The 18123-nt window shown below is 34.8% G+C and overlaps 2 protein-coding genes across 5 annotated transcripts; one reads left to right on the top strand and one right to left on the bottom strand.

Moving 5' to 3' along the window:
* Nucleotides 1-718: 718 nt before the first annotated feature.
* On the bottom strand, nt 719-3353 carry LOC142526404 (cationic amino acid transporter 1). Its single transcript, XM_075630771.1, has 3 exons — nt 3235-3353; nt 2697-3123; nt 719-2257 (listed from the first exon to the last, which is right to left on the bottom strand). Exons 2-3 carry the CDS (start codon nt 3103-3105, stop codon nt 879-881), a joined length of 1788 nt encoding a protein of 595 aa, XP_075486886.1. The 5' UTR covers nt 3106-3123; nt 3235-3353; the 3' UTR covers nt 719-878.
* Nucleotides 3354-10180: 6827 nt separating this feature from the next.
* On the top strand, nt 10181-14934 carry LOC142527929 (phosphopantetheine adenylyltransferase-like). 4 transcript variants are annotated; one of them, XM_075632924.1, is made up of 6 exons: nt 10196-10405; nt 10479-10547; nt 11284-11343; nt 11743-11837; nt 12137-12220; nt 14492-14934. In XM_075632924.1, the coding sequence occupies exons 1-5, from the start codon at nt 10283-10285 to the stop codon at nt 12216-12218; spliced, it is 429 nt and encodes a 142-aa protein (XP_075489039.1). In that variant the 5' UTR covers nt 10196-10282; the 3' UTR covers nt 12219-12220; nt 14492-14934. The 4 variants fall into 4 exon arrangements, with proteins under 4 accessions (XP_075489044.1, XP_075489040.1, XP_075489039.1 ...); XM_075632928.1 differs by lacking the exon at nt 12137-12220 and having other exon boundaries at nt 10200-10405; XM_075632929.1 differs by lacking the exons at nt 10479-10547; nt 11284-11343; nt 11743-11837; nt 12137-12220; nt 14492-14934 and adding exons at nt 12668-12739; nt 13476-13535; nt 13935-14246 and having other exon boundaries at nt 10181-10405.
* Nucleotides 14935-18123: the final 3189 nt, after the last annotated feature.

Genomic DNA, 18123 nt, shown 5'->3' with positions numbered 1-18123 from the left:
GGGTGAAGAGTGTTGGAAAATATCAAGATTAAAATATCTACTTGGATTTGATCTCATGTTGAGTTTGAAAATGACTCAATATCAGATTTATTGAGATATTCGACTTTTGTGTATTGTTGCTTTGGTTAGGATATTGCTCAGCATTTTGTTGACAGTGGATCACTAGTCTACTTTCTGTATTTAAAAGTCTCTGAATATTTAATAAAATATTGTATCTTATAAAAAAAAATTCTAGTACTTGGACTATGGTTTATGTTGCATTCCTGCCTTCTCTTACCTGACTTGTTTATCTTGTGTAGGTCGAGCTATTCAGAAATGATCAACACCGTCTTAGAATTTTTTATAGATGGTGAGAATGAAGTGGATTTGATGCTTCAGACTCGCCGCCTTCGTGATGTTATTGTCCTAGTCATTCGGGGCTTTGCACAACGATGCAACAGTAGTACATCACTCAATACTCTCCTGAAAATAGATATGTGATGTTATGCAAGCTTGAAATATATTGTTTGCTTAAGTTATTATGGGTTGCCTTTTCCTTGCGCATGTATACATGCGATATTTGTATATAGATATGTTTCTCTCAAGTACGGTGGTTTGAAAAAGATCGAATTTTTAATAAAAAGATATTTTGAGCATGTTTGAATCGAAGTTTCACAAGTGGCTTAAAAACAAGTTCTTTGGCAACAATCACGTTAACTTAGATCAATCAACAATGCCATAACCTTAATCACGTTCCAACTTAGATTAATCAACAATACTGACACCTTGAAATTACAAGAGAACCACAATCATCTTTTACTGAAATAAGAATGAAATAAACATATTTTGAATTAAAAGTTAGTAAACTATGCACATCTTCCATTGGAATAGAAATCATTCTAATTACCAGTTGCAGTATCTATTGATGTTTCTCCGGCTTCGGCTTTCTTATATGGAGTGTCCTCTGTCGTCTTCACTTGGATTGCCATGGCATTGTCATATGAAGCATGCAGCCCGAACAAGAAATAATAGCAAAGGAGGAATAGAGTCCAGATTCCAAACCTGATGAAGGATTCCTGATCTAATGATCCAAGAAGGAAGATGTTGATGGCAATGGATGCAGATGGCAACCATGGAACCAACGGGGTGCCCCAAAGCTTGGGACTACAGGCCTGAGGGACTGAAATCGACAATCCTGCAGTGGAGAAGAGCCATATAGGTACTGTTATGCAATAGGCAATCCAGCCTTCACTGAGCGCCCAGTAGATAGAAGTGGCGATTGAGGATCCAAGGATTAGCAATATGAAGACGATTAGTTTGTTTCGGTTTTGTTTTGTGGTTTCACCACTAACGTAGTATCTACGAACTAGAATGGCAAGGGCAACAAGCATGAAGATGAAGAGAGTGGAGATTGAGAGTAAGTTGGATAGGATGTCGAGTTTTGTGAAGAAGCATATGATTGCGGTAGCAGCAAGCATGGCAATGGTGGCGTTGATAGGTGTTCCGGTATTTTGATCAACTTTCGCAAACCATGGGGGCATCATGTGTGTACGTGCAATATGGGTAAGGTAACGGGCTTGTCCCACCGCACTGACTAGCAGAACCGAAGTCATGCCTTTCAACGCTCCTGCAGCAACGATGTACTTAGCCCAGTTCCACCCCACCATCTCAAATGCCCTTGAAAAAGGAGCGTCAACATCGATCATAGTGTATGGCTGCATCAGGCATAGAGTTATGGCTAACAGGCAGTATAAGAATGTGGTGATGACCATGGAACCAACTAGACCGATGGGGATGTCTTTTGCCGGGTTCTTGGTTTCCTCTGCCATGGTAGAAACAGCATCAAATCCAACATAGGCGAAAAACAAGACTGCTGAAGCTTTGAAGATCCCGCGGGGGCCGAATGGTGCGAAGGGAGTGTAATTACTGGTGTCGGCTTTGATGAGTCCACATACGATGATGAAGATGATGATGACGAGGTGGACTACTGATGCGACGTAGTTAAGACGAGAGGAGGCCTTTGTGCTAAGAACTGCGAGTATGCATATGATTATGATAACACCGACGGATAATGGGTCAAGATCGTTGTAGCCGTCAGCTAGACCACTGACGTGGATGCGGAAATCTTCGGGCTTATGATTGCAGAGTGTGGCAAAGTAGGAGGTCCAAGAACGCGCAACTGCTGCGCCACCGACTACGTACTCGAGAAGGATGTTTCCGGCAGCAATGAAGGCTACGAAATCGCCAAGCTCCACCCGTAAGTAAGAAAATGAACCGCCTGCAAGATAGGAGGTAAATCAAACAAAAATAATAGGCCCGAGTTACTTTGGGGCTTGAGATTATTGACTCGTCGAAATGTCAACCGGATCACAGTTCAATGTTATAGTGGTTTGTTCTTGCTTTCTTTAAATAAATATTTCAATCGCATGGCAGAACAAATCATGAAAAAACTCCTACGAGACCCTGGTCAATTTTGTGAGGGATTTTCGGTATTAGCCTTTTATACAGAACTCAAGTAAGGTTTTTATAATTGATACAATGTAATTCGCATAAACTATAGAATATTTTCTGAATCCAACCAAAAAATAAAATAAATTCTACTATTAATTCGAAATATAACTCCAGTGATTTCATTTCTTAAGTTATAAAGAAGAACTTATATGAAAGCATTTCTTTCCCTATTATGAATTTTCACAACGGGGTTGGATTTGTCATACCTGCAACGGGGATTTCCACAGCAAACTCGGTGTAGCAAAAGACAGAGAGCAAGGCGGAGAGACCAGAGACAACATAGGATAGCACAACGGCGGGACCAGCATCTTCACGTGCCTCGATGCCAGTGATAACGAATATTCCGGCACCGATGACGGCGCCCATGCCAAACCACATTAAGTCCCACCACGAAAGCGTCTTCTTCATTGCATTCCCACTACGAGCCTTCGCATCTAGCTCCGCCTGAACGTTCGACCGTGTCAGCATCCGGTCTATGAATCGAAACGGTGTCTGTTTCAGAGCCTTCACGTAATTGTTCACGCTCTGGAACGACTCCTCCGGGAAAAAATCGTCCTTTGTGCACGAGCATCCTCTCCTCCTAGTTAACCCTGATGAACCTCCATTAGCCTCCATTCCTCCCCCCGTGTTTTCCTGTTTATATTTATTCCATACACACGCATATATGTATCAACGAAATCAAATAAAAGACGCAGAAATGTCTTCATGCAAAAATCATATCATGTAAAAAAAACCTCAATGTACCGGAATGCAGAGGAATCCGTGGATCGGAGACAGGAGGGAGAAAGAATGGTTATTGTTAATTAATTGTGTTTATGTAGATAAATAGAGAAGGAAGTTAATAGTTTGCTGTAAACAAGGAGAAAACGACGGATTCACGTTTGACTCCAATACTCAAATCGTTCAATATATTTATATATATCCCAAGAAAAAGAAATTATTCAAAATCTATTTTCTATATTTTTTGAAAAATAAAATAGTTACTTGATTTGTTGCCTAAAAGTAATAATAGTTAATTATGTGGTGAGTCAATGTTCATGTTTGATTCTCCCACCCGAATTAACCAGATTCTATGAATAACAATTCGTTTATTTACTTGAGAAATAAAATTCATCGTGTATTAAAGAATTACTCTTTTTAGATATTTGGATTTCAATAACAATTCTACTTGCACTGCCAAAAAAAAAAAAAAAAATTGCGTTTAGCGACGATTTTAGCGACGGAAAACACCGTCGCTAAATGAATTATCCACGGTTTTAGCGACAGTTCTCAATACTTCGATAAACGCAGCGTCGCTAATTTCTTGAGATGGTTTCTCAAAATCCGTTGCTAATTAGAGACGGAATTAACCGTCGCAAAACATTAGCGACGATTTTAAAAACCATCGCCAAAATTTAGCGACGGTTTACCTAGCGACAATTTTAATATTTAATAAAAAAATAGTTTTATAATTTAATAAAAAATAATTACAAATTAGTTATATAATTTAATAAAAAGTATTTATTTTTATAATTATTTATGAAATAAAATTATATACATGATAATAAATAAAAAATTAAAGTTAAAAAGTTTACCTGCAAATGAAAATCGCCCAAGAGAAAATCGATGAAGAAAAAAGGAATGTAATCGAAAATATGAGATAGGAAAATGGACCGAAGGGATATGTAACGACCATGGGCTATGTACTTATGCCAGGAGGTCATGGGTTCGAGACTTGGGGAGGTATCACTCCACCAACTTGGTGTGCAGAGTCCTATGAGTAATGACGCATGTGGAAAGCCCGTGAGGGAAAAGGCCCCAGTGGGAACCGAAAATGGGACAAGGCCCCCGAGGGAGCCCAAGATCGGGATAGCCCATGGTAGTTACAATAAAAGGCGCCTTTTATTGTCAACTGCTATTGAATAGAAAGAACATATATGTGTAGATCAAGAGGAAAATAAAGAACATGATAACCCCATGTGACTATTTTACATGGCATAGTTAGCTTTCTAAGATGATACATGAATACAAATAAAAACTAGCTTACCGAACCACTATAAATGAGATAAACAAAAATGTGCTTTAATCCAATCAGACTTTTGTTACAACACTTGATTATTTCCCGAAATTTGTCAGCAATGAATTTCATTATTTTTTATCCACAACACATGCTAAGGTGTCACAACTATGACTGCAACATTCAGCTAATGTTAACACAATGACATCAACAAAGATTTTCTCACCACTTATTGATTACTTTGTTAAAACAAACGTAGCGTAGGTTATACTCCAATATTCCACTCATTTACTTCATTACATTCACATTTAACAGTAAATCATAGTTGGACTCCAAACTTTTTTAGCCAACCGAGATTATCTTTTTCTTTATAAAGTTCACGTTACGACTTTACACTTTCTAGCCACAAGGACAATTTTCTTTCTAAAATTATAAATCATGTGGCACATTATTAGCAATCATTATACATGTCTTGAAAGTTCATTTTCTCAATTCAAAATTTCCAACCCAAAATAATACCCTTTTAAATTCGATTCGAGACCCCCCCACCCCTCTCAGAAAAAAAAGGATTATCGACTATTTAATTTAGGTACCTTCTTTTTAGCTAGCATAGGACCATCGCAAACACCAACCACGACCCGATCCCTCGCCACCACCGCCGCAACCTGCAAAACCAAAATTCCGATCATCTTCCGATGATTGAGATATTATTAAAGCAACGGGTATGTGATCACGCACCTTCAGGAATTGGCGATGGCCGTCGTGTAAGCGGTCGAAGGTTCAGCCGAGAACCACCAATCCATATGAATTTGGAAACAAGGTACCACTCAGACAAAGAAAACAAGGTAGCTGACGCTTTGAGTCGGAAGGATATGAACAAAGTAATCCTAGCGTCAATTTCAACACAACCATGCCTTCGAGAGACAATCAAGATAAGTCAAGATAAAGATTCCGTTTTGGTGAAACTGAAAGAGCAAGTTAAAGAAGGGAAATCACCAGATTTCGAGACGGATAACAAAAGAATCTTGTGGATGAAAGGACGATTGTGCGTACCAGACATCGATAACCTTCGACAAGAAGTAATGTCTGAAGCACATAAGTCAAAATTTTCAGTCCATCCTGGCAGTACCAAGATGTACAAAGATTTGAAAAAAAATTTCTGGTGGAGTGGAATGAAGAAGCACGTGGCAACGTTTGTTTCTAAGTGTCACGTGTGCCAGCAAGTCAAAGCAGAGCACCAGAGACCTGGTGGACTTCTTCAACCATTAGAAATCCCGGAATGGAAATGTGAGCATATTTCCATGGATTTTGTAGTTGGTTTACCCAAGTCGAGACAAAGTCATGATGGAATATGGGTAATCGTAGATAGACTCACGAAATATGCGCATTTCTTACCTGTCCGCATGAACTATAATTTGGATAAGCTAACCACATTGTACATGAATGAGATCATACGATTACATGGAGTTCTAGCTAGCATACTATCCGACAGAGATCCTCGATTTTGAAAGAGCTTTCAACAAGCTATGGGGACAAAAGTTACTCTTAGTACGGCTTATCATTCTCAGACCGATGGCAAACAGATAGGACAATTCAAACTCTTGAGGATAGGCTGAGAGCATGTGCTCTAGACTTCAGTGGTAATTGGAGCGAACATCTGCCCTTAATTGAGTTCGCGTACGATAATAGTTACCATAGCAGCATTGGAATGGCACCATACGAAGCTTTGTATAGACGAAAGTGTCGATCACCACTATATTGGGATGAAGTAGGGGAAAAAGCCATTGTTGGACCCGAACTGATCCAAGAAACAGTGGATAAAGTTGCTTTAATCAAGGAAAGATTAAAAGCTGCACAAGATCGACAGAAAAGTTGGGCTGACCTGAAAAGAAGACCCGTTGAATTTGAAGTTGGAGAAAAGGCATATGTGAAAGTGTCACCCATGAAAGGTGTGATCCGATTCAATAAGGCTGGGAAATTAAATCCCAGATATGTCGGACCATTTGAAGTTCTTGAAAAAGTGGGAACTCTTGCTTACAGATTAGCAATTCCACCCGATATGTCAAAGATCCATAATGTTTTCCACGTTTCGCAGCTGAGAAGATATATTTCTGATCCAAGTCATATTATAGAAGCCGGACCACTTTTGGTTGAGAGCAACCTAAATGAAGAACTGAACTATGAATAAATTCTAATTCGAATTGTGGATAACAAAGACCAAGTACTAAGGAGACGAACTATTCCATATGTCAAAGTACAATGGTCAAATCACACCGAAAGAGAAGCTACTTGGGAATTGGAAAATAAGATGCGAGATCGTTACCCTTATCTCTTTATGGAGCATTTGTAGCCAAGTTTCGAGGACGAAACTTCTCATAAGGAGGGAGGGATGTGAGAACCTGAATTTCCAGCAGTAGCTAGCATGTTGCAGCAGCTAGCAATTTTTCAGCAGCTATCAAAATTCCAGCAGCAGCTAATATTTCAGCAGACAAAATCCAGCAGACAGAATCCAGCAGCAGAAGAAGTTCAGTAGCGAGATTCCAGCAGACAACTCCTGATTCAGCTTAGACTTGTAATTGAAGCATTTAACATGGAATAAAGACTGTTAATGACAGATTATGGTCATTAATAGGTAGGCTAACAGTCAGAATTTGACCTATAAATATCACTATCAAGTCTCTGAAGTTGTTGTTACACAAGTCTTGAGTTATCACTTGAAATTAGAGCTAAGAGAGTGCATTTTTCGAAGTTGTAAAATCCAGTAGGGAGACCAACCAGATTCCAGTAGACTTCAACCGAAATTCTCTAAGCAAATTACGGTAAGTGGGCTTATGTATAAATATCTTGAAATTAGTTTGATAAATTCTGTTTTAAAGTACAGTTTCTGTATGTTTGATTTCTGATATCTGATTTTTGAAGTACTGAAACTCCTTAGTGAACTAATGGTAGGAATATATATTCTGAACATTACTGAATTCTGAATTTCTGATTTCTGGCCTCACCCCTTAGAGGAGAGAACATATAGGGGACTGATATCAGTTTAGCCATGGAATTCACTAACGCGCTCACTGCTTACTAAGTTCTGATTTCTGTTCTGAAACCTATTATCTCTAAATACTGATTTCTGTTCTGAAAGTAAGAGTTTTCTGTATATTATTTATATTACTGTTTCTGTTTAAAAATGATTTTGAAAACTGGGAGATTATTCTCACCTCTGCTTACAGAGTGACGACCAAATCACTCACCCACCAAACCCATCTAGATAAGAATACTGAAGAAATGTTAGAAGAAGATGAGCAGAATAAATTCTGGGGCTGGTGAAGAAGACCATTGTTTCTCAGTTCTAATTTATATTTTCCGCTGTATCTGTTTAGATATTGTTATTTTTGGTTTTACATTTTCACTGTAAAACATTAGTCATTTGAGTTTGTATCAGACAATGAATATTCAGTATTATGAATAAAAGACTGATTTATGAATTTTGTACTTCTTAGGCTTGTTGTTTTCGAATGTAAGTTTGAGAACAACGCCGATGTCGATCAACCCCGTCCGTGGGGCGTGACAGAATTCATACATCATTTTTACATCATTCTAGTTAAATAACACATGATTGAATCTTAATCTGTATATCTTGAGATATAATCATTTTCATTGATGCAATATAGCATTAACGTTGATCATCAGTTGTCAGATAGAGTACGATAAATATAGATCGATAACACAATAATAATTTATCTCATTCTCACGTCAATCGACTCCGATTGGATGTTGGTAGGATATATTAGGGTGATGTGCAAAGTTAATTTTGGGAAAATTGATCGATAAGGGTTTTGGCCAAGAGAAAATCTAAGAGAAAGTTTGTGAAGGAAGTGGTGAATATATATTTGTGGGGTATTTTGGACTTTTTTGGGTGATAGGGACTGATATTTAAATAAATTCAGACAGGGAGGAACCCAAAATAAGAAAGTCTGACACGTGGACTGATCGTTAATTCAAAACAACCTTTAGAGATTTATTTAAAGTTTCCCATTAAATTAAACCACTTCTTCAAAAAAAAATTAAATTAAATCAAATAAGAATTCTAAATATATTTTTAATTACCTTTTAGTCCGATTTATTTTTATATGTTATGAAATTTAATGAAATCCCATCAAATTTAGATATTGTTTTAAAATTTTATTTTAACAAAAGGATGAATTCATATATATATTTTATATATTTATACTTATAATTAAGGGTTAGCAAAACATCCACTTAACTGAAACAACCAACCCAACCGAATTAAATTGAAAATTCGGTGAGGATAAACCGTCTGATATTTTTTTTCCTGAGAATATCAATTAGATCGTTTTAATCGATTCGGTTTTAGTTTTGAATTTGAAATATCGGTTAATCCGATTAAACCGATATATATTTATATATATTAAAAAAATTTATAAAAGTTAGAGCTCGACTTTGATTGTGATTTTTTTTTTTGTGTTGGGCTTTTTAAAAACTTTGATAGTTGACTAATCATTCATCCAATCTTTCTTTCGAGTTTTATTTCATTTCAGGCAATAAACCTAGGCTTTCATCGTCCCATGACCATCAATCATTTTCTGCTTCTCTTGCCCTAACCTCAGAAAACCGAAAATATGCACCAAGTCACCAACAACTAGAAATCGATCATTTTTATTTTAGTTCTAATTTCTTTCTCATGTTAGTTTCATTCTTTACGAAATGAATATACAAGAACAACTACTCGATTTAGTTTGATTCGAGATTTTGTTATGTTTATTTGTGAAAATGAGTGTTTGATGTATCTTTTCAGAAATTGAGGGAGATGTAAAATTTATGTTTCAATTTCTGTTTTTTTTATTCAATAAACTGATATGGTGTGTGTTTTTCTTATTTTTTTAACACAAAAACTCATGTGAGACGATCTCATGGATCAATTTCGTGAAACGGATCTCCTATTTGGGTCATCCATGAAAAAATATTATTTTTTATGCTAAGAATATTACTTTATTGTGAATATCGTTAGGGTTGACCCGTCTCACAAATAAAAATCCGTGAGACCGTCTCACAAGAGATTTACTCTTTTTTTTAAAGCTAATAAGTAATAATTCTTCGGTTTATTGCTTGAACATTTCTTAATGCAATTGATGATGTCGGATGTAAGGGTTGTAATGTACATGATTTGTGTTTTTTGTGATGTTTTAACGGTTTTATTATATGTCAGAGACCAATGGTTGGAATTCAATAAAATTAGAAGAGTTTCCAAAAAAATAATTTAAAATACATTTTTTTAAAAAAATAAAATCGGTTATTTTTGATTTGTTATCGGTTTAGTTTAATCGGTTTTAATAATAAAATCAGACTGTTCGATTAATAGAAAAAAATTTAATTTTCAATTTGTTAGTTTCAGTTCCATCCATTGATTATATATACTAGTAATTTATGCACATATATTTTGTGTAAAATTATAATCATAATTTATATAAGATTTTTTATTTATTAAATGTTTGATTTAATAATAATTTATTGAAATTAGTGAGTGATCATAGTACAATTTGATAGAAGTAATATTGAAAATAATTTATGACAATTTTGAAAAAAAATGTTAATGTAAGGACAATTTGAGGAACAAAATATGGTGTCACTTATTTTTTATATAATATTATAGATATATAAACTATTTTTAAAAAGTAAAGTATGCACGTGGCCCGATTATCGGCCCCTTTCATTAATTCCCAATATGTCCACTTTTCAGCTTAAATTAATAGCGCCAAGACTGCACCTTTACAGGGGAAAATAATGGCAATATCAGACGATAATTTGGGCCATAATTCACCCTTTTCACTTCCAAATTCATATGGATCGGTGGTTCTCGGCGGAACCTTCGACCGCTTACACAACGGCCATTTCCAATTCCTGAAGGTGCGTGATCACATACCCGTTGCTTGAATAATATCTCAATCATCGGAAGATGATCGGAATTTTGGTTTTGCAGGCTGCGGCTGTGGTGGCGAGGGATCGGGTCGTTGGTGTTTGCGATGGTCCTATGCTAGCTAAGAAGAAGGTACGCAAATTAAATAGTCGATAATCCTTTTTTTTTTGGGAGGGGGGTTTGAATCTAATTTAGAAGGGTATTATTTTGGGTTGGAAATTTAGAATTGAGAAAATGAATTTTCAAGACATGTATAATGATTGTTAATAATGTGCCACATGATTTATAATTCTAGAAAAAAATTGTCCTTGTGACTAGAAAGTGTGAATCCAGAACGTGAACTTTATAAAGAAAAAGATAATCTCGGTTGGTTAAAAAAGTTTGGAGTCCAGCTATGATTTACTGTTAAATGTGAATATAATGAAGTAAATGAGTGAAATATTGGAGTAGAACCTACGCGACGTTTGTTTTAACAAAGTAATCAATAAGGGGTGAGAAAATCTTTGTTGCTGTCATTGTGTTAATAGTAGCTGAATGCTGCTGGGAGTTGCAGTCACAGTTGTGACACCTTAGCATGTGTTGTGGATAAACGATAATGAATTTCATTGCCGAAGAATTTTAGGAAATAATCAAGTGTTGTAACAAAAGTTTGATTTGACTAAAGCGCACTTTTGTTTATCTCATTTATAGTGGTTTGGTAAGCTAGTTTTTATTTGTATTCATGTATCATATTAGAAAGCTAACTATGCCATGTAAAACGGTCACATGGGGTTATCATGTTCTTTATTTTCCTCTTGATCTACACATGTATGTACTTTCTATTCAATAGCAGTTGACAAACTTGTGATTTTTTAAGCACTGTCTGTAGTATGCTAATCTAATAGAGCCAATTGAACAAAGAATGAAACACGTTGAGGATTACATAAAGGTACGTATTACATGTGAAGAAGATGATTATAGTCAGCATGGCATGAGTTATTTATTCTGAAGCCAGCAAAGAATAGATTTCCTTGGCTGCATTATGATCATGGCTGCATGATTGATGTCATATACTAGTGGATGCTGGAGTTGAGTTGTTTGCATTCTATTTGATATACTTCCTGTTTGTCGAGATACTAACATGCACCATCTAATCTAATTAGAAAGCATGCTGCATTCTACTTTATGAAGGCTCTCCTTTTATAAATGTGGAATGAACATACTTTGGTTGTTTACACAAAAACCTTGAAACACACTATTGTATCATTTTTCTGTATATTTAGACTGCAGATATGTCAACTTTTGATAAACATAATGCCTATTTTCTTTCTTTAATTTTTTCCTTCAGTCAGTTAAACCAGGGATAATTGTGCAAGCAGAACCCATTGTTGATCCCTATGGCCCTTCAATCGATGATGAGAATTTGGAGGCTATAATTGTCAGGTCCATATTTTTCCAAACAACAATTTGATTTACACACTGTTCTTTCTGTTTATTACTCCTGGGAATAAAAATATGACAGTTCTATCATTTTTATTTTGTTTCTTTAGCTTTACTTTGTGATGATCCAAGTATTAAGGGTACACCCTACCACTTAATGAACTTGGACTTGTCTTGAAGGCCTATGATCCTTATAAATCTTGCTCAAGCTAGATGCTTTTGCTTAGAATTTAGATACGGATTAGGTCCTATACCTGCATGATTAAATTTGTTTTTATGTGTCATGCAATGGCTTATTAAAGCTGCTTGGTAACAACAAGGAAACATTTCCTGGTGGACTATCTGTTAATAAGAAGAGGGCAGAGAGAGGCCTTTCCCAGCTAAAGGTTCAACTTATCAAAACCGCAGAAGTTATGTTCTATTATTATTATGTACTTGTTAAAACTAAAATGTTGTACGTCTCCTGCAGATTTTATTAAATTATATAACTAATTTTTTAATTATTTTTTAATAAATTATAAAATTATTTTTTTAATTAAATATTAAAATTAGCGACGGATAGGTAAACCGTCGCTAATTAGCGACTGTTCGTCAATTCCTGAATAGCGCCAAGACTGCACCTTTACAGGAGAAAATAATGGCAATATCTGACGATAATTTGGGCCCTAATTCACCCTTTTCACATCCAAATTCATATGGATCGGTGGTTCTCGGCTGAACCTTCAACCGCTTACACGATGGTCATCGCCAATTCCTAAAGGTGCGTGATCCCATACCCGTTGCTTTAATAATATCTCAATCATCGGAAGATGATCGGAATTTTGGTTTTGCAGCCTGCGGCGGTGGTGGCGAGGGATCGGGTCGTGGTTGGTGTTTACGATGGTCCTATGCTAGCTAAAAAGAAGGTATGCAAATTAAATAGTCGATAATCCTTTTTTTTTCTGTGGGGGGTCTTGAATCGAATTTAAAAGGGTATTATTTTGGGTTGGAAATTTTGAATTGAGAAAATGAAGTTTCAAGACATGTATAATGATTGCTAATAATGTGCCACATGATTTATAATTTTAGAAAGAAAATTTTTCTTGTGGCTAGAAAGTTTGAAGCCGGAACGTGAACTTTATTAAGAAAAAGATAATCTCGGTTGGCTAAAAAAGTTTGGAGTCCAACTATGATTTACTGTTAAATGTGAATGTAATGAAGTAAATGAGTGGAATATTGGATTATAACCTACGCTACGTTTGTTTTAACAAAGTAATCAATAAGTGGTGAGAAAATCTTTGTTGCTGTCATTGTGTTAATAGTAGCTGAATGCTGCTGGGAGTTGCAGTCACAGTTGTGACACCTTAGCATGTGTTGTGGATAAAAGATAATGAATTTCATTGCTGGCGAATTTCGGGAAATAATCAAGTTTTGTAACAAAAGTCTGATTGGACTAAAGCACATTTTTGTTTATCTCATTTATAGTGGTTTGGTAAGCTAGTTTTTATTTGTATTCATGTATCATATTAGAAAGCTAACTATGCCATGTAAAACGGTCACATGGGTTATCATGTTCTTTATTTTCCTCTTGATCTACACATGTATGTACTTTCTATTCAATAGCAGTTGACAAACTTGTGATTTTTTAAGCACTGTCTGTAGTATGCTAATCTAATAGAGCCAATTGAACAAAGAATGAAACACGTTGAGGATTACATAAAGGTACACATTACATGTGAAGAAGATGGTTATAGTCAGCATGACATGAGTTTTTTATTCTCAAGCCAGCAAAGAATAAATTTCCTTCGCTGCATTATGATCATGGCTGCATGATTGATGACATATACTAGTGGATGTTGGAGTTGAGTTGTTTGCATTCTATTTGATATACTTCCTGTTTGTCGAGATACTAACATGCACCATCTAATCTAATTATAAAGCATGCTGCATTCTACTTTATGAAGGCTCTCCTTTTATAAATGTGGAATGAACATACTTTGGTTGTTTACACAAAAACCTTGAAACACACTATTGTATCATTTTTCTGTATATTCAGACTGCAGAGATGTCAACTTTTGATAAACATAATGCATATTTTCTTTCCTTAATTTTTCCCTTCAGTCAGTTAAACCAGGGATAGTTGTGCAAGTAGAACCCATTGTTGATCCCAATGCCCTTCAATCGATGATGAGAATTTGGAGGCTATGATTGTCAGGTCCATATTTTTCCAAACAACAATTTGATTTACACACTGTTCTTTCTGTTTATTACTCCTGGGAATAAAAATATGACAGTTCTATCATTTTTATTTTGTTTCTTTAGCTTTACTTTGTGATGATCCAAGTATTAAGGGTACACCCTACCACTTAATGAACTTGGACTTGTCTTGAAGGCCTATGATCCTTATAAATCTTGCTCAAGCTAGATGTTTTTGCTTAGAATTTAGATACGGATTAGGTCCTATACATGCATGATTAAATTTGTTTTTATGTGTCATGAAATGGCTTATTAAAGCTGCTTGGTAACAACAAGGAAACATTTCCTGGTGGACTATCTGTTAATAAGAAGAGGGCAGAGAGAGGCATTTCCCAGCTAAAGGTTCAACTTATCAAAACCGCAGAAGTTATGTTCTGTTATTATGTACTTGTTAAAACTAAAATGTTGTACGTCTCCTGCAGATTGAAGTAGTAGATTTAGTCCCTGGAGAATGTGGTGGAGACAAATTGAGTTCTACAGCATTAAGAAGACTTGAGGCTGAGAAGCTGCACCTTAAAGGTTAGATGTGATACACATTTGAGTTTACTCATTTTTTTTTTCAGTTTTCTTGCTTCTGCTTTACGAAAAAACACTTCGATCCGTTTGCAAACGACTATGGGCTTCTGCTTTCAAAACAACTATTTAAGCACTGAGAAGTTGGAATCAACAAGCATGTAGACATGTGTTCTCTTTAACTTAGGCTTATTTAGTAAATATGTCGACACACTCTTTCACATATCTGTTCTTCATATTTATTCAACATTTCAATTTTCCAACTGCATATGAGAGCTTATATATATGGTGTATCATGCACGTGTGTGCATATTGATTCATTTGTTTGCAAGTGTGTGAATATATTTTTGTGCACGTTAATCTTTCACATATCTGTTCTTCGTATTTATTCAAAGAATTGTGCAGGTGTGTGGAACGGTTTTTTGAGACGTGGAGTGATTTTGAGAGAGAAAAATATTATTGAGGTCAAGCACAGGGGAAAAAGGGTAAAAAAAATTTGGTGTCCGCAGGAGCAGTTTTTATGAGCATCTTAGCTTTAATAAAATAGTAGAGATTGTTGAAAATGTGAAAAATATTTGTGTTGAAAATTATAATGTTGAATGTTGAAAATTAGGTAAAATTAGGTGTTGAATATTGAAAATTAGTGTGTGATGATGTATGTAATGATGAATTTATTTTTGGATTATTTGTAAAAAGAAATTATATAAATAGGCTCACCATTTGTGAAGAAATTCACAATTGAATAGAGAGAAAAATATTACAAAGTGTGTTGTTTGGTAAATTTTGAGAGTTTTATATTTTTACTTTTTACCATAAATTTTTATTTTTTCACAATATGTTATCAGCACGAAGCTCTAAAAGTCCTCTATATTTTTCCAAGCTCCAAAACAGAAGAAAATGGTAACAAAAGTAATAATATTTATTTTATCGTTATTTATTTATTGTGTATATATCTAATATATAATATAAGGTTATTATATAATAAAGATTAGAAATAATAAAAATAAATTTTTCAAAAACTTGTTATAAATCCTGGGAGGATGTTAAGACGACATCCCACACTCTCGGTAAGGGATACGACAAGTATAAAAAGCCTATAAAGTTTTTAAACAAAATAACTTATGACACCTCATTATAATAATGTGATATGATATACATAATTATTTAAACATGATTAATATTATATACACCATATTATTACCATAAAATTATACAAATACATACATTTATTTTTTTGTACACCAACGGTCATAAAAAATGGCTAGTTTTTGCTCTATAAATATGATCTCACAAACACATTCAATCAGTACTCCAACTTTCTTTTATTCTCTAAAAATTATTCTTCATCAAATTTTCGAAGAAAAAAAAGATGGCTTTGTCAAGGTTATTTTTAATTATTTTGGTTATCATACTCACGAGTCTTGTTTTTATTGGAGAATATCCTCCTTGTGTGTTTTTTTTTTATTTTTACGAATGCTTGTACTTGTTGTTTATCAATTACGTTGTATTGCAATATTCATTAACTAATAAAATGCATCGTAATTTTTTTAGTACCATCATGACAAACTTGGCAAAGCTCAAATTCATTACTCTTGATATTACGGGAAAAAATTATATGCCATGGACCCTTGATGTAGAAATGAATCTTGACTCATTGGGTCTAAGCGAGACCATTAAAGAAAATGGTATATCTTCATCACAAAAAAGCAAAAGCTATAATATTTTTGCGTCGACATCTTGATGAAGGTTTAAAATGTGAATATCTCATCGAAAAAGATCTCATGGCTCTGTGGAAAGGATTAAAAGAAAGATTTGAACATATAAAGGAAGTTATACTTCCGACCGCCTGTGATGAATGAAATATGTTAAGATTCCAATATTTTAAGAAAGTCAGTGATTACAATTCAGCGATGTATCGAATAATCTCACAGCTAAAATTTTGTGGACATGAGGTTACAGAATCGGAAATGCTTGAAAAAATATTTTCCACGTTTTACGCATCAAATATAACTCTAGAACAACAATATAGAGTGTGTGGATTTGCGAGATATTCTGAACTCATCGCATGTCTTCTTGTGGCGAAAAAAACAATTAGCTGCTAATGAGAAATCATCAGTCCCGACCCACTGGATCAACAGCTATGGAAATGCTGTAAGTAAAAATGAATTTAAACCTGAAAACCAAAATCAAATTCAAAGACAAGGTTTTGGTCGAGGTCGTGGTCGTGGACGTGGACGTGGAATTGGTCGTGGTCGTGGTCGAGGCCGTGGTTTTGAAAACAATCGATATAGTTATTTCTATAACTCATCTCAAAAGAGCGTCCCAAACCATCCACTGAAAAGTCATCGTGAGAATATGAGTGCTAATGAGAATCACTCAAAAAGATTTGAAATTTATTGTTTTAGATGTGGTACTCCAGGACATTGGTCTCGTATTTTTCGAGCCCCTGAGCACCTTTGTAAACTTTATAAAGAATCAATAAAGGGGAAAGAAAAAGGAGACCAAATTCACTGAACATAATGAACCTTTGAGTGATTCAACTCATTTTGATGCTGGAGATTTTCTGATTGATTTATCAGACAATGCTCAATTTGCTGGTGGAATAAATATGTAAAATATTTTATTTTTCCATGTACTCGTATGATAATGTTTTATAGTGTGTTATATTTTTAAATATGTATTGTATTGTATTTTAATTTTATAAATGTATTGTCAGTAATTTTATTTCATTGCATATTTTTTTTGAAGTTCAAATATGGAAAATGCTATGAACAAAGCTGAAGTTTGCATACCTGATAGTGGTACAACGCACACTATCCTCCGAGACAAAAGATATTTCTTGGAACTAAAAGCAACAAAAACAATGGTGCATACAATATCAGGTCATGTAGACTTGATTAAAGGATGTGGTAAAGCACAATTTTTGTTACCTAATGGATACAAAATTTTTGATCAATGATGCTTTGTATTTACCACAATCGAAAAGAAATTTGTTGAGTTTTAATGATATATATTCTCATGGGTATGATACTCAAACAATGAATGAAGGAAATGAGAAATATATGTGTTTTACCACATATAAATCAGGAAAGAAATATGTGATTGAAAAACTACCAATGCTCCCTACTGGATTGCATTATACACATATAAGTCCCATTGAATCAAACATGGTAGTTGATAATTCTTCAATATTAACTAATTAGCATGATCGATTAGGACATCCTGGTTCAACAATGATGCGAAGAATTATAGAAAATACACATGGTCATCCGTTGAAAGACCAGAAGATCTTTCAGAATAATAAGTTTCAATGTAAAGCATGTTCTCTTGGAAAACTTATTATAAGACCATCGCCAGCCAAAATCCAAACTGAATCACCAATATTTCTTGAACGTATTCAGGGTGATATTTGTGGACCAATCCATCCACCATGTGGACCATTAGATACTTTATGGTATTAATTGATGTCTCCAGCAGATGGTCACATGTATGTTTATTGTCAACTCGAAATGTTGCATTTGCAAGATAACTTGCTCAAATA

This window comes from Primulina tabacum, chromosome 15 (genome assembly GCF_025594145.1).
Source record: "Primulina tabacum isolate GXHZ01 chromosome 15, ASM2559414v2, whole genome shotgun sequence".
NCBI lineage: Eukaryota > Viridiplantae > Streptophyta > Magnoliopsida > Lamiales > Gesneriaceae > Primulina > Primulina tabacum.
The sequence above is the reverse complement of the archived record's forward strand: the minus strand, read 5'-3'. Positions and strand labels throughout refer to the sequence as shown.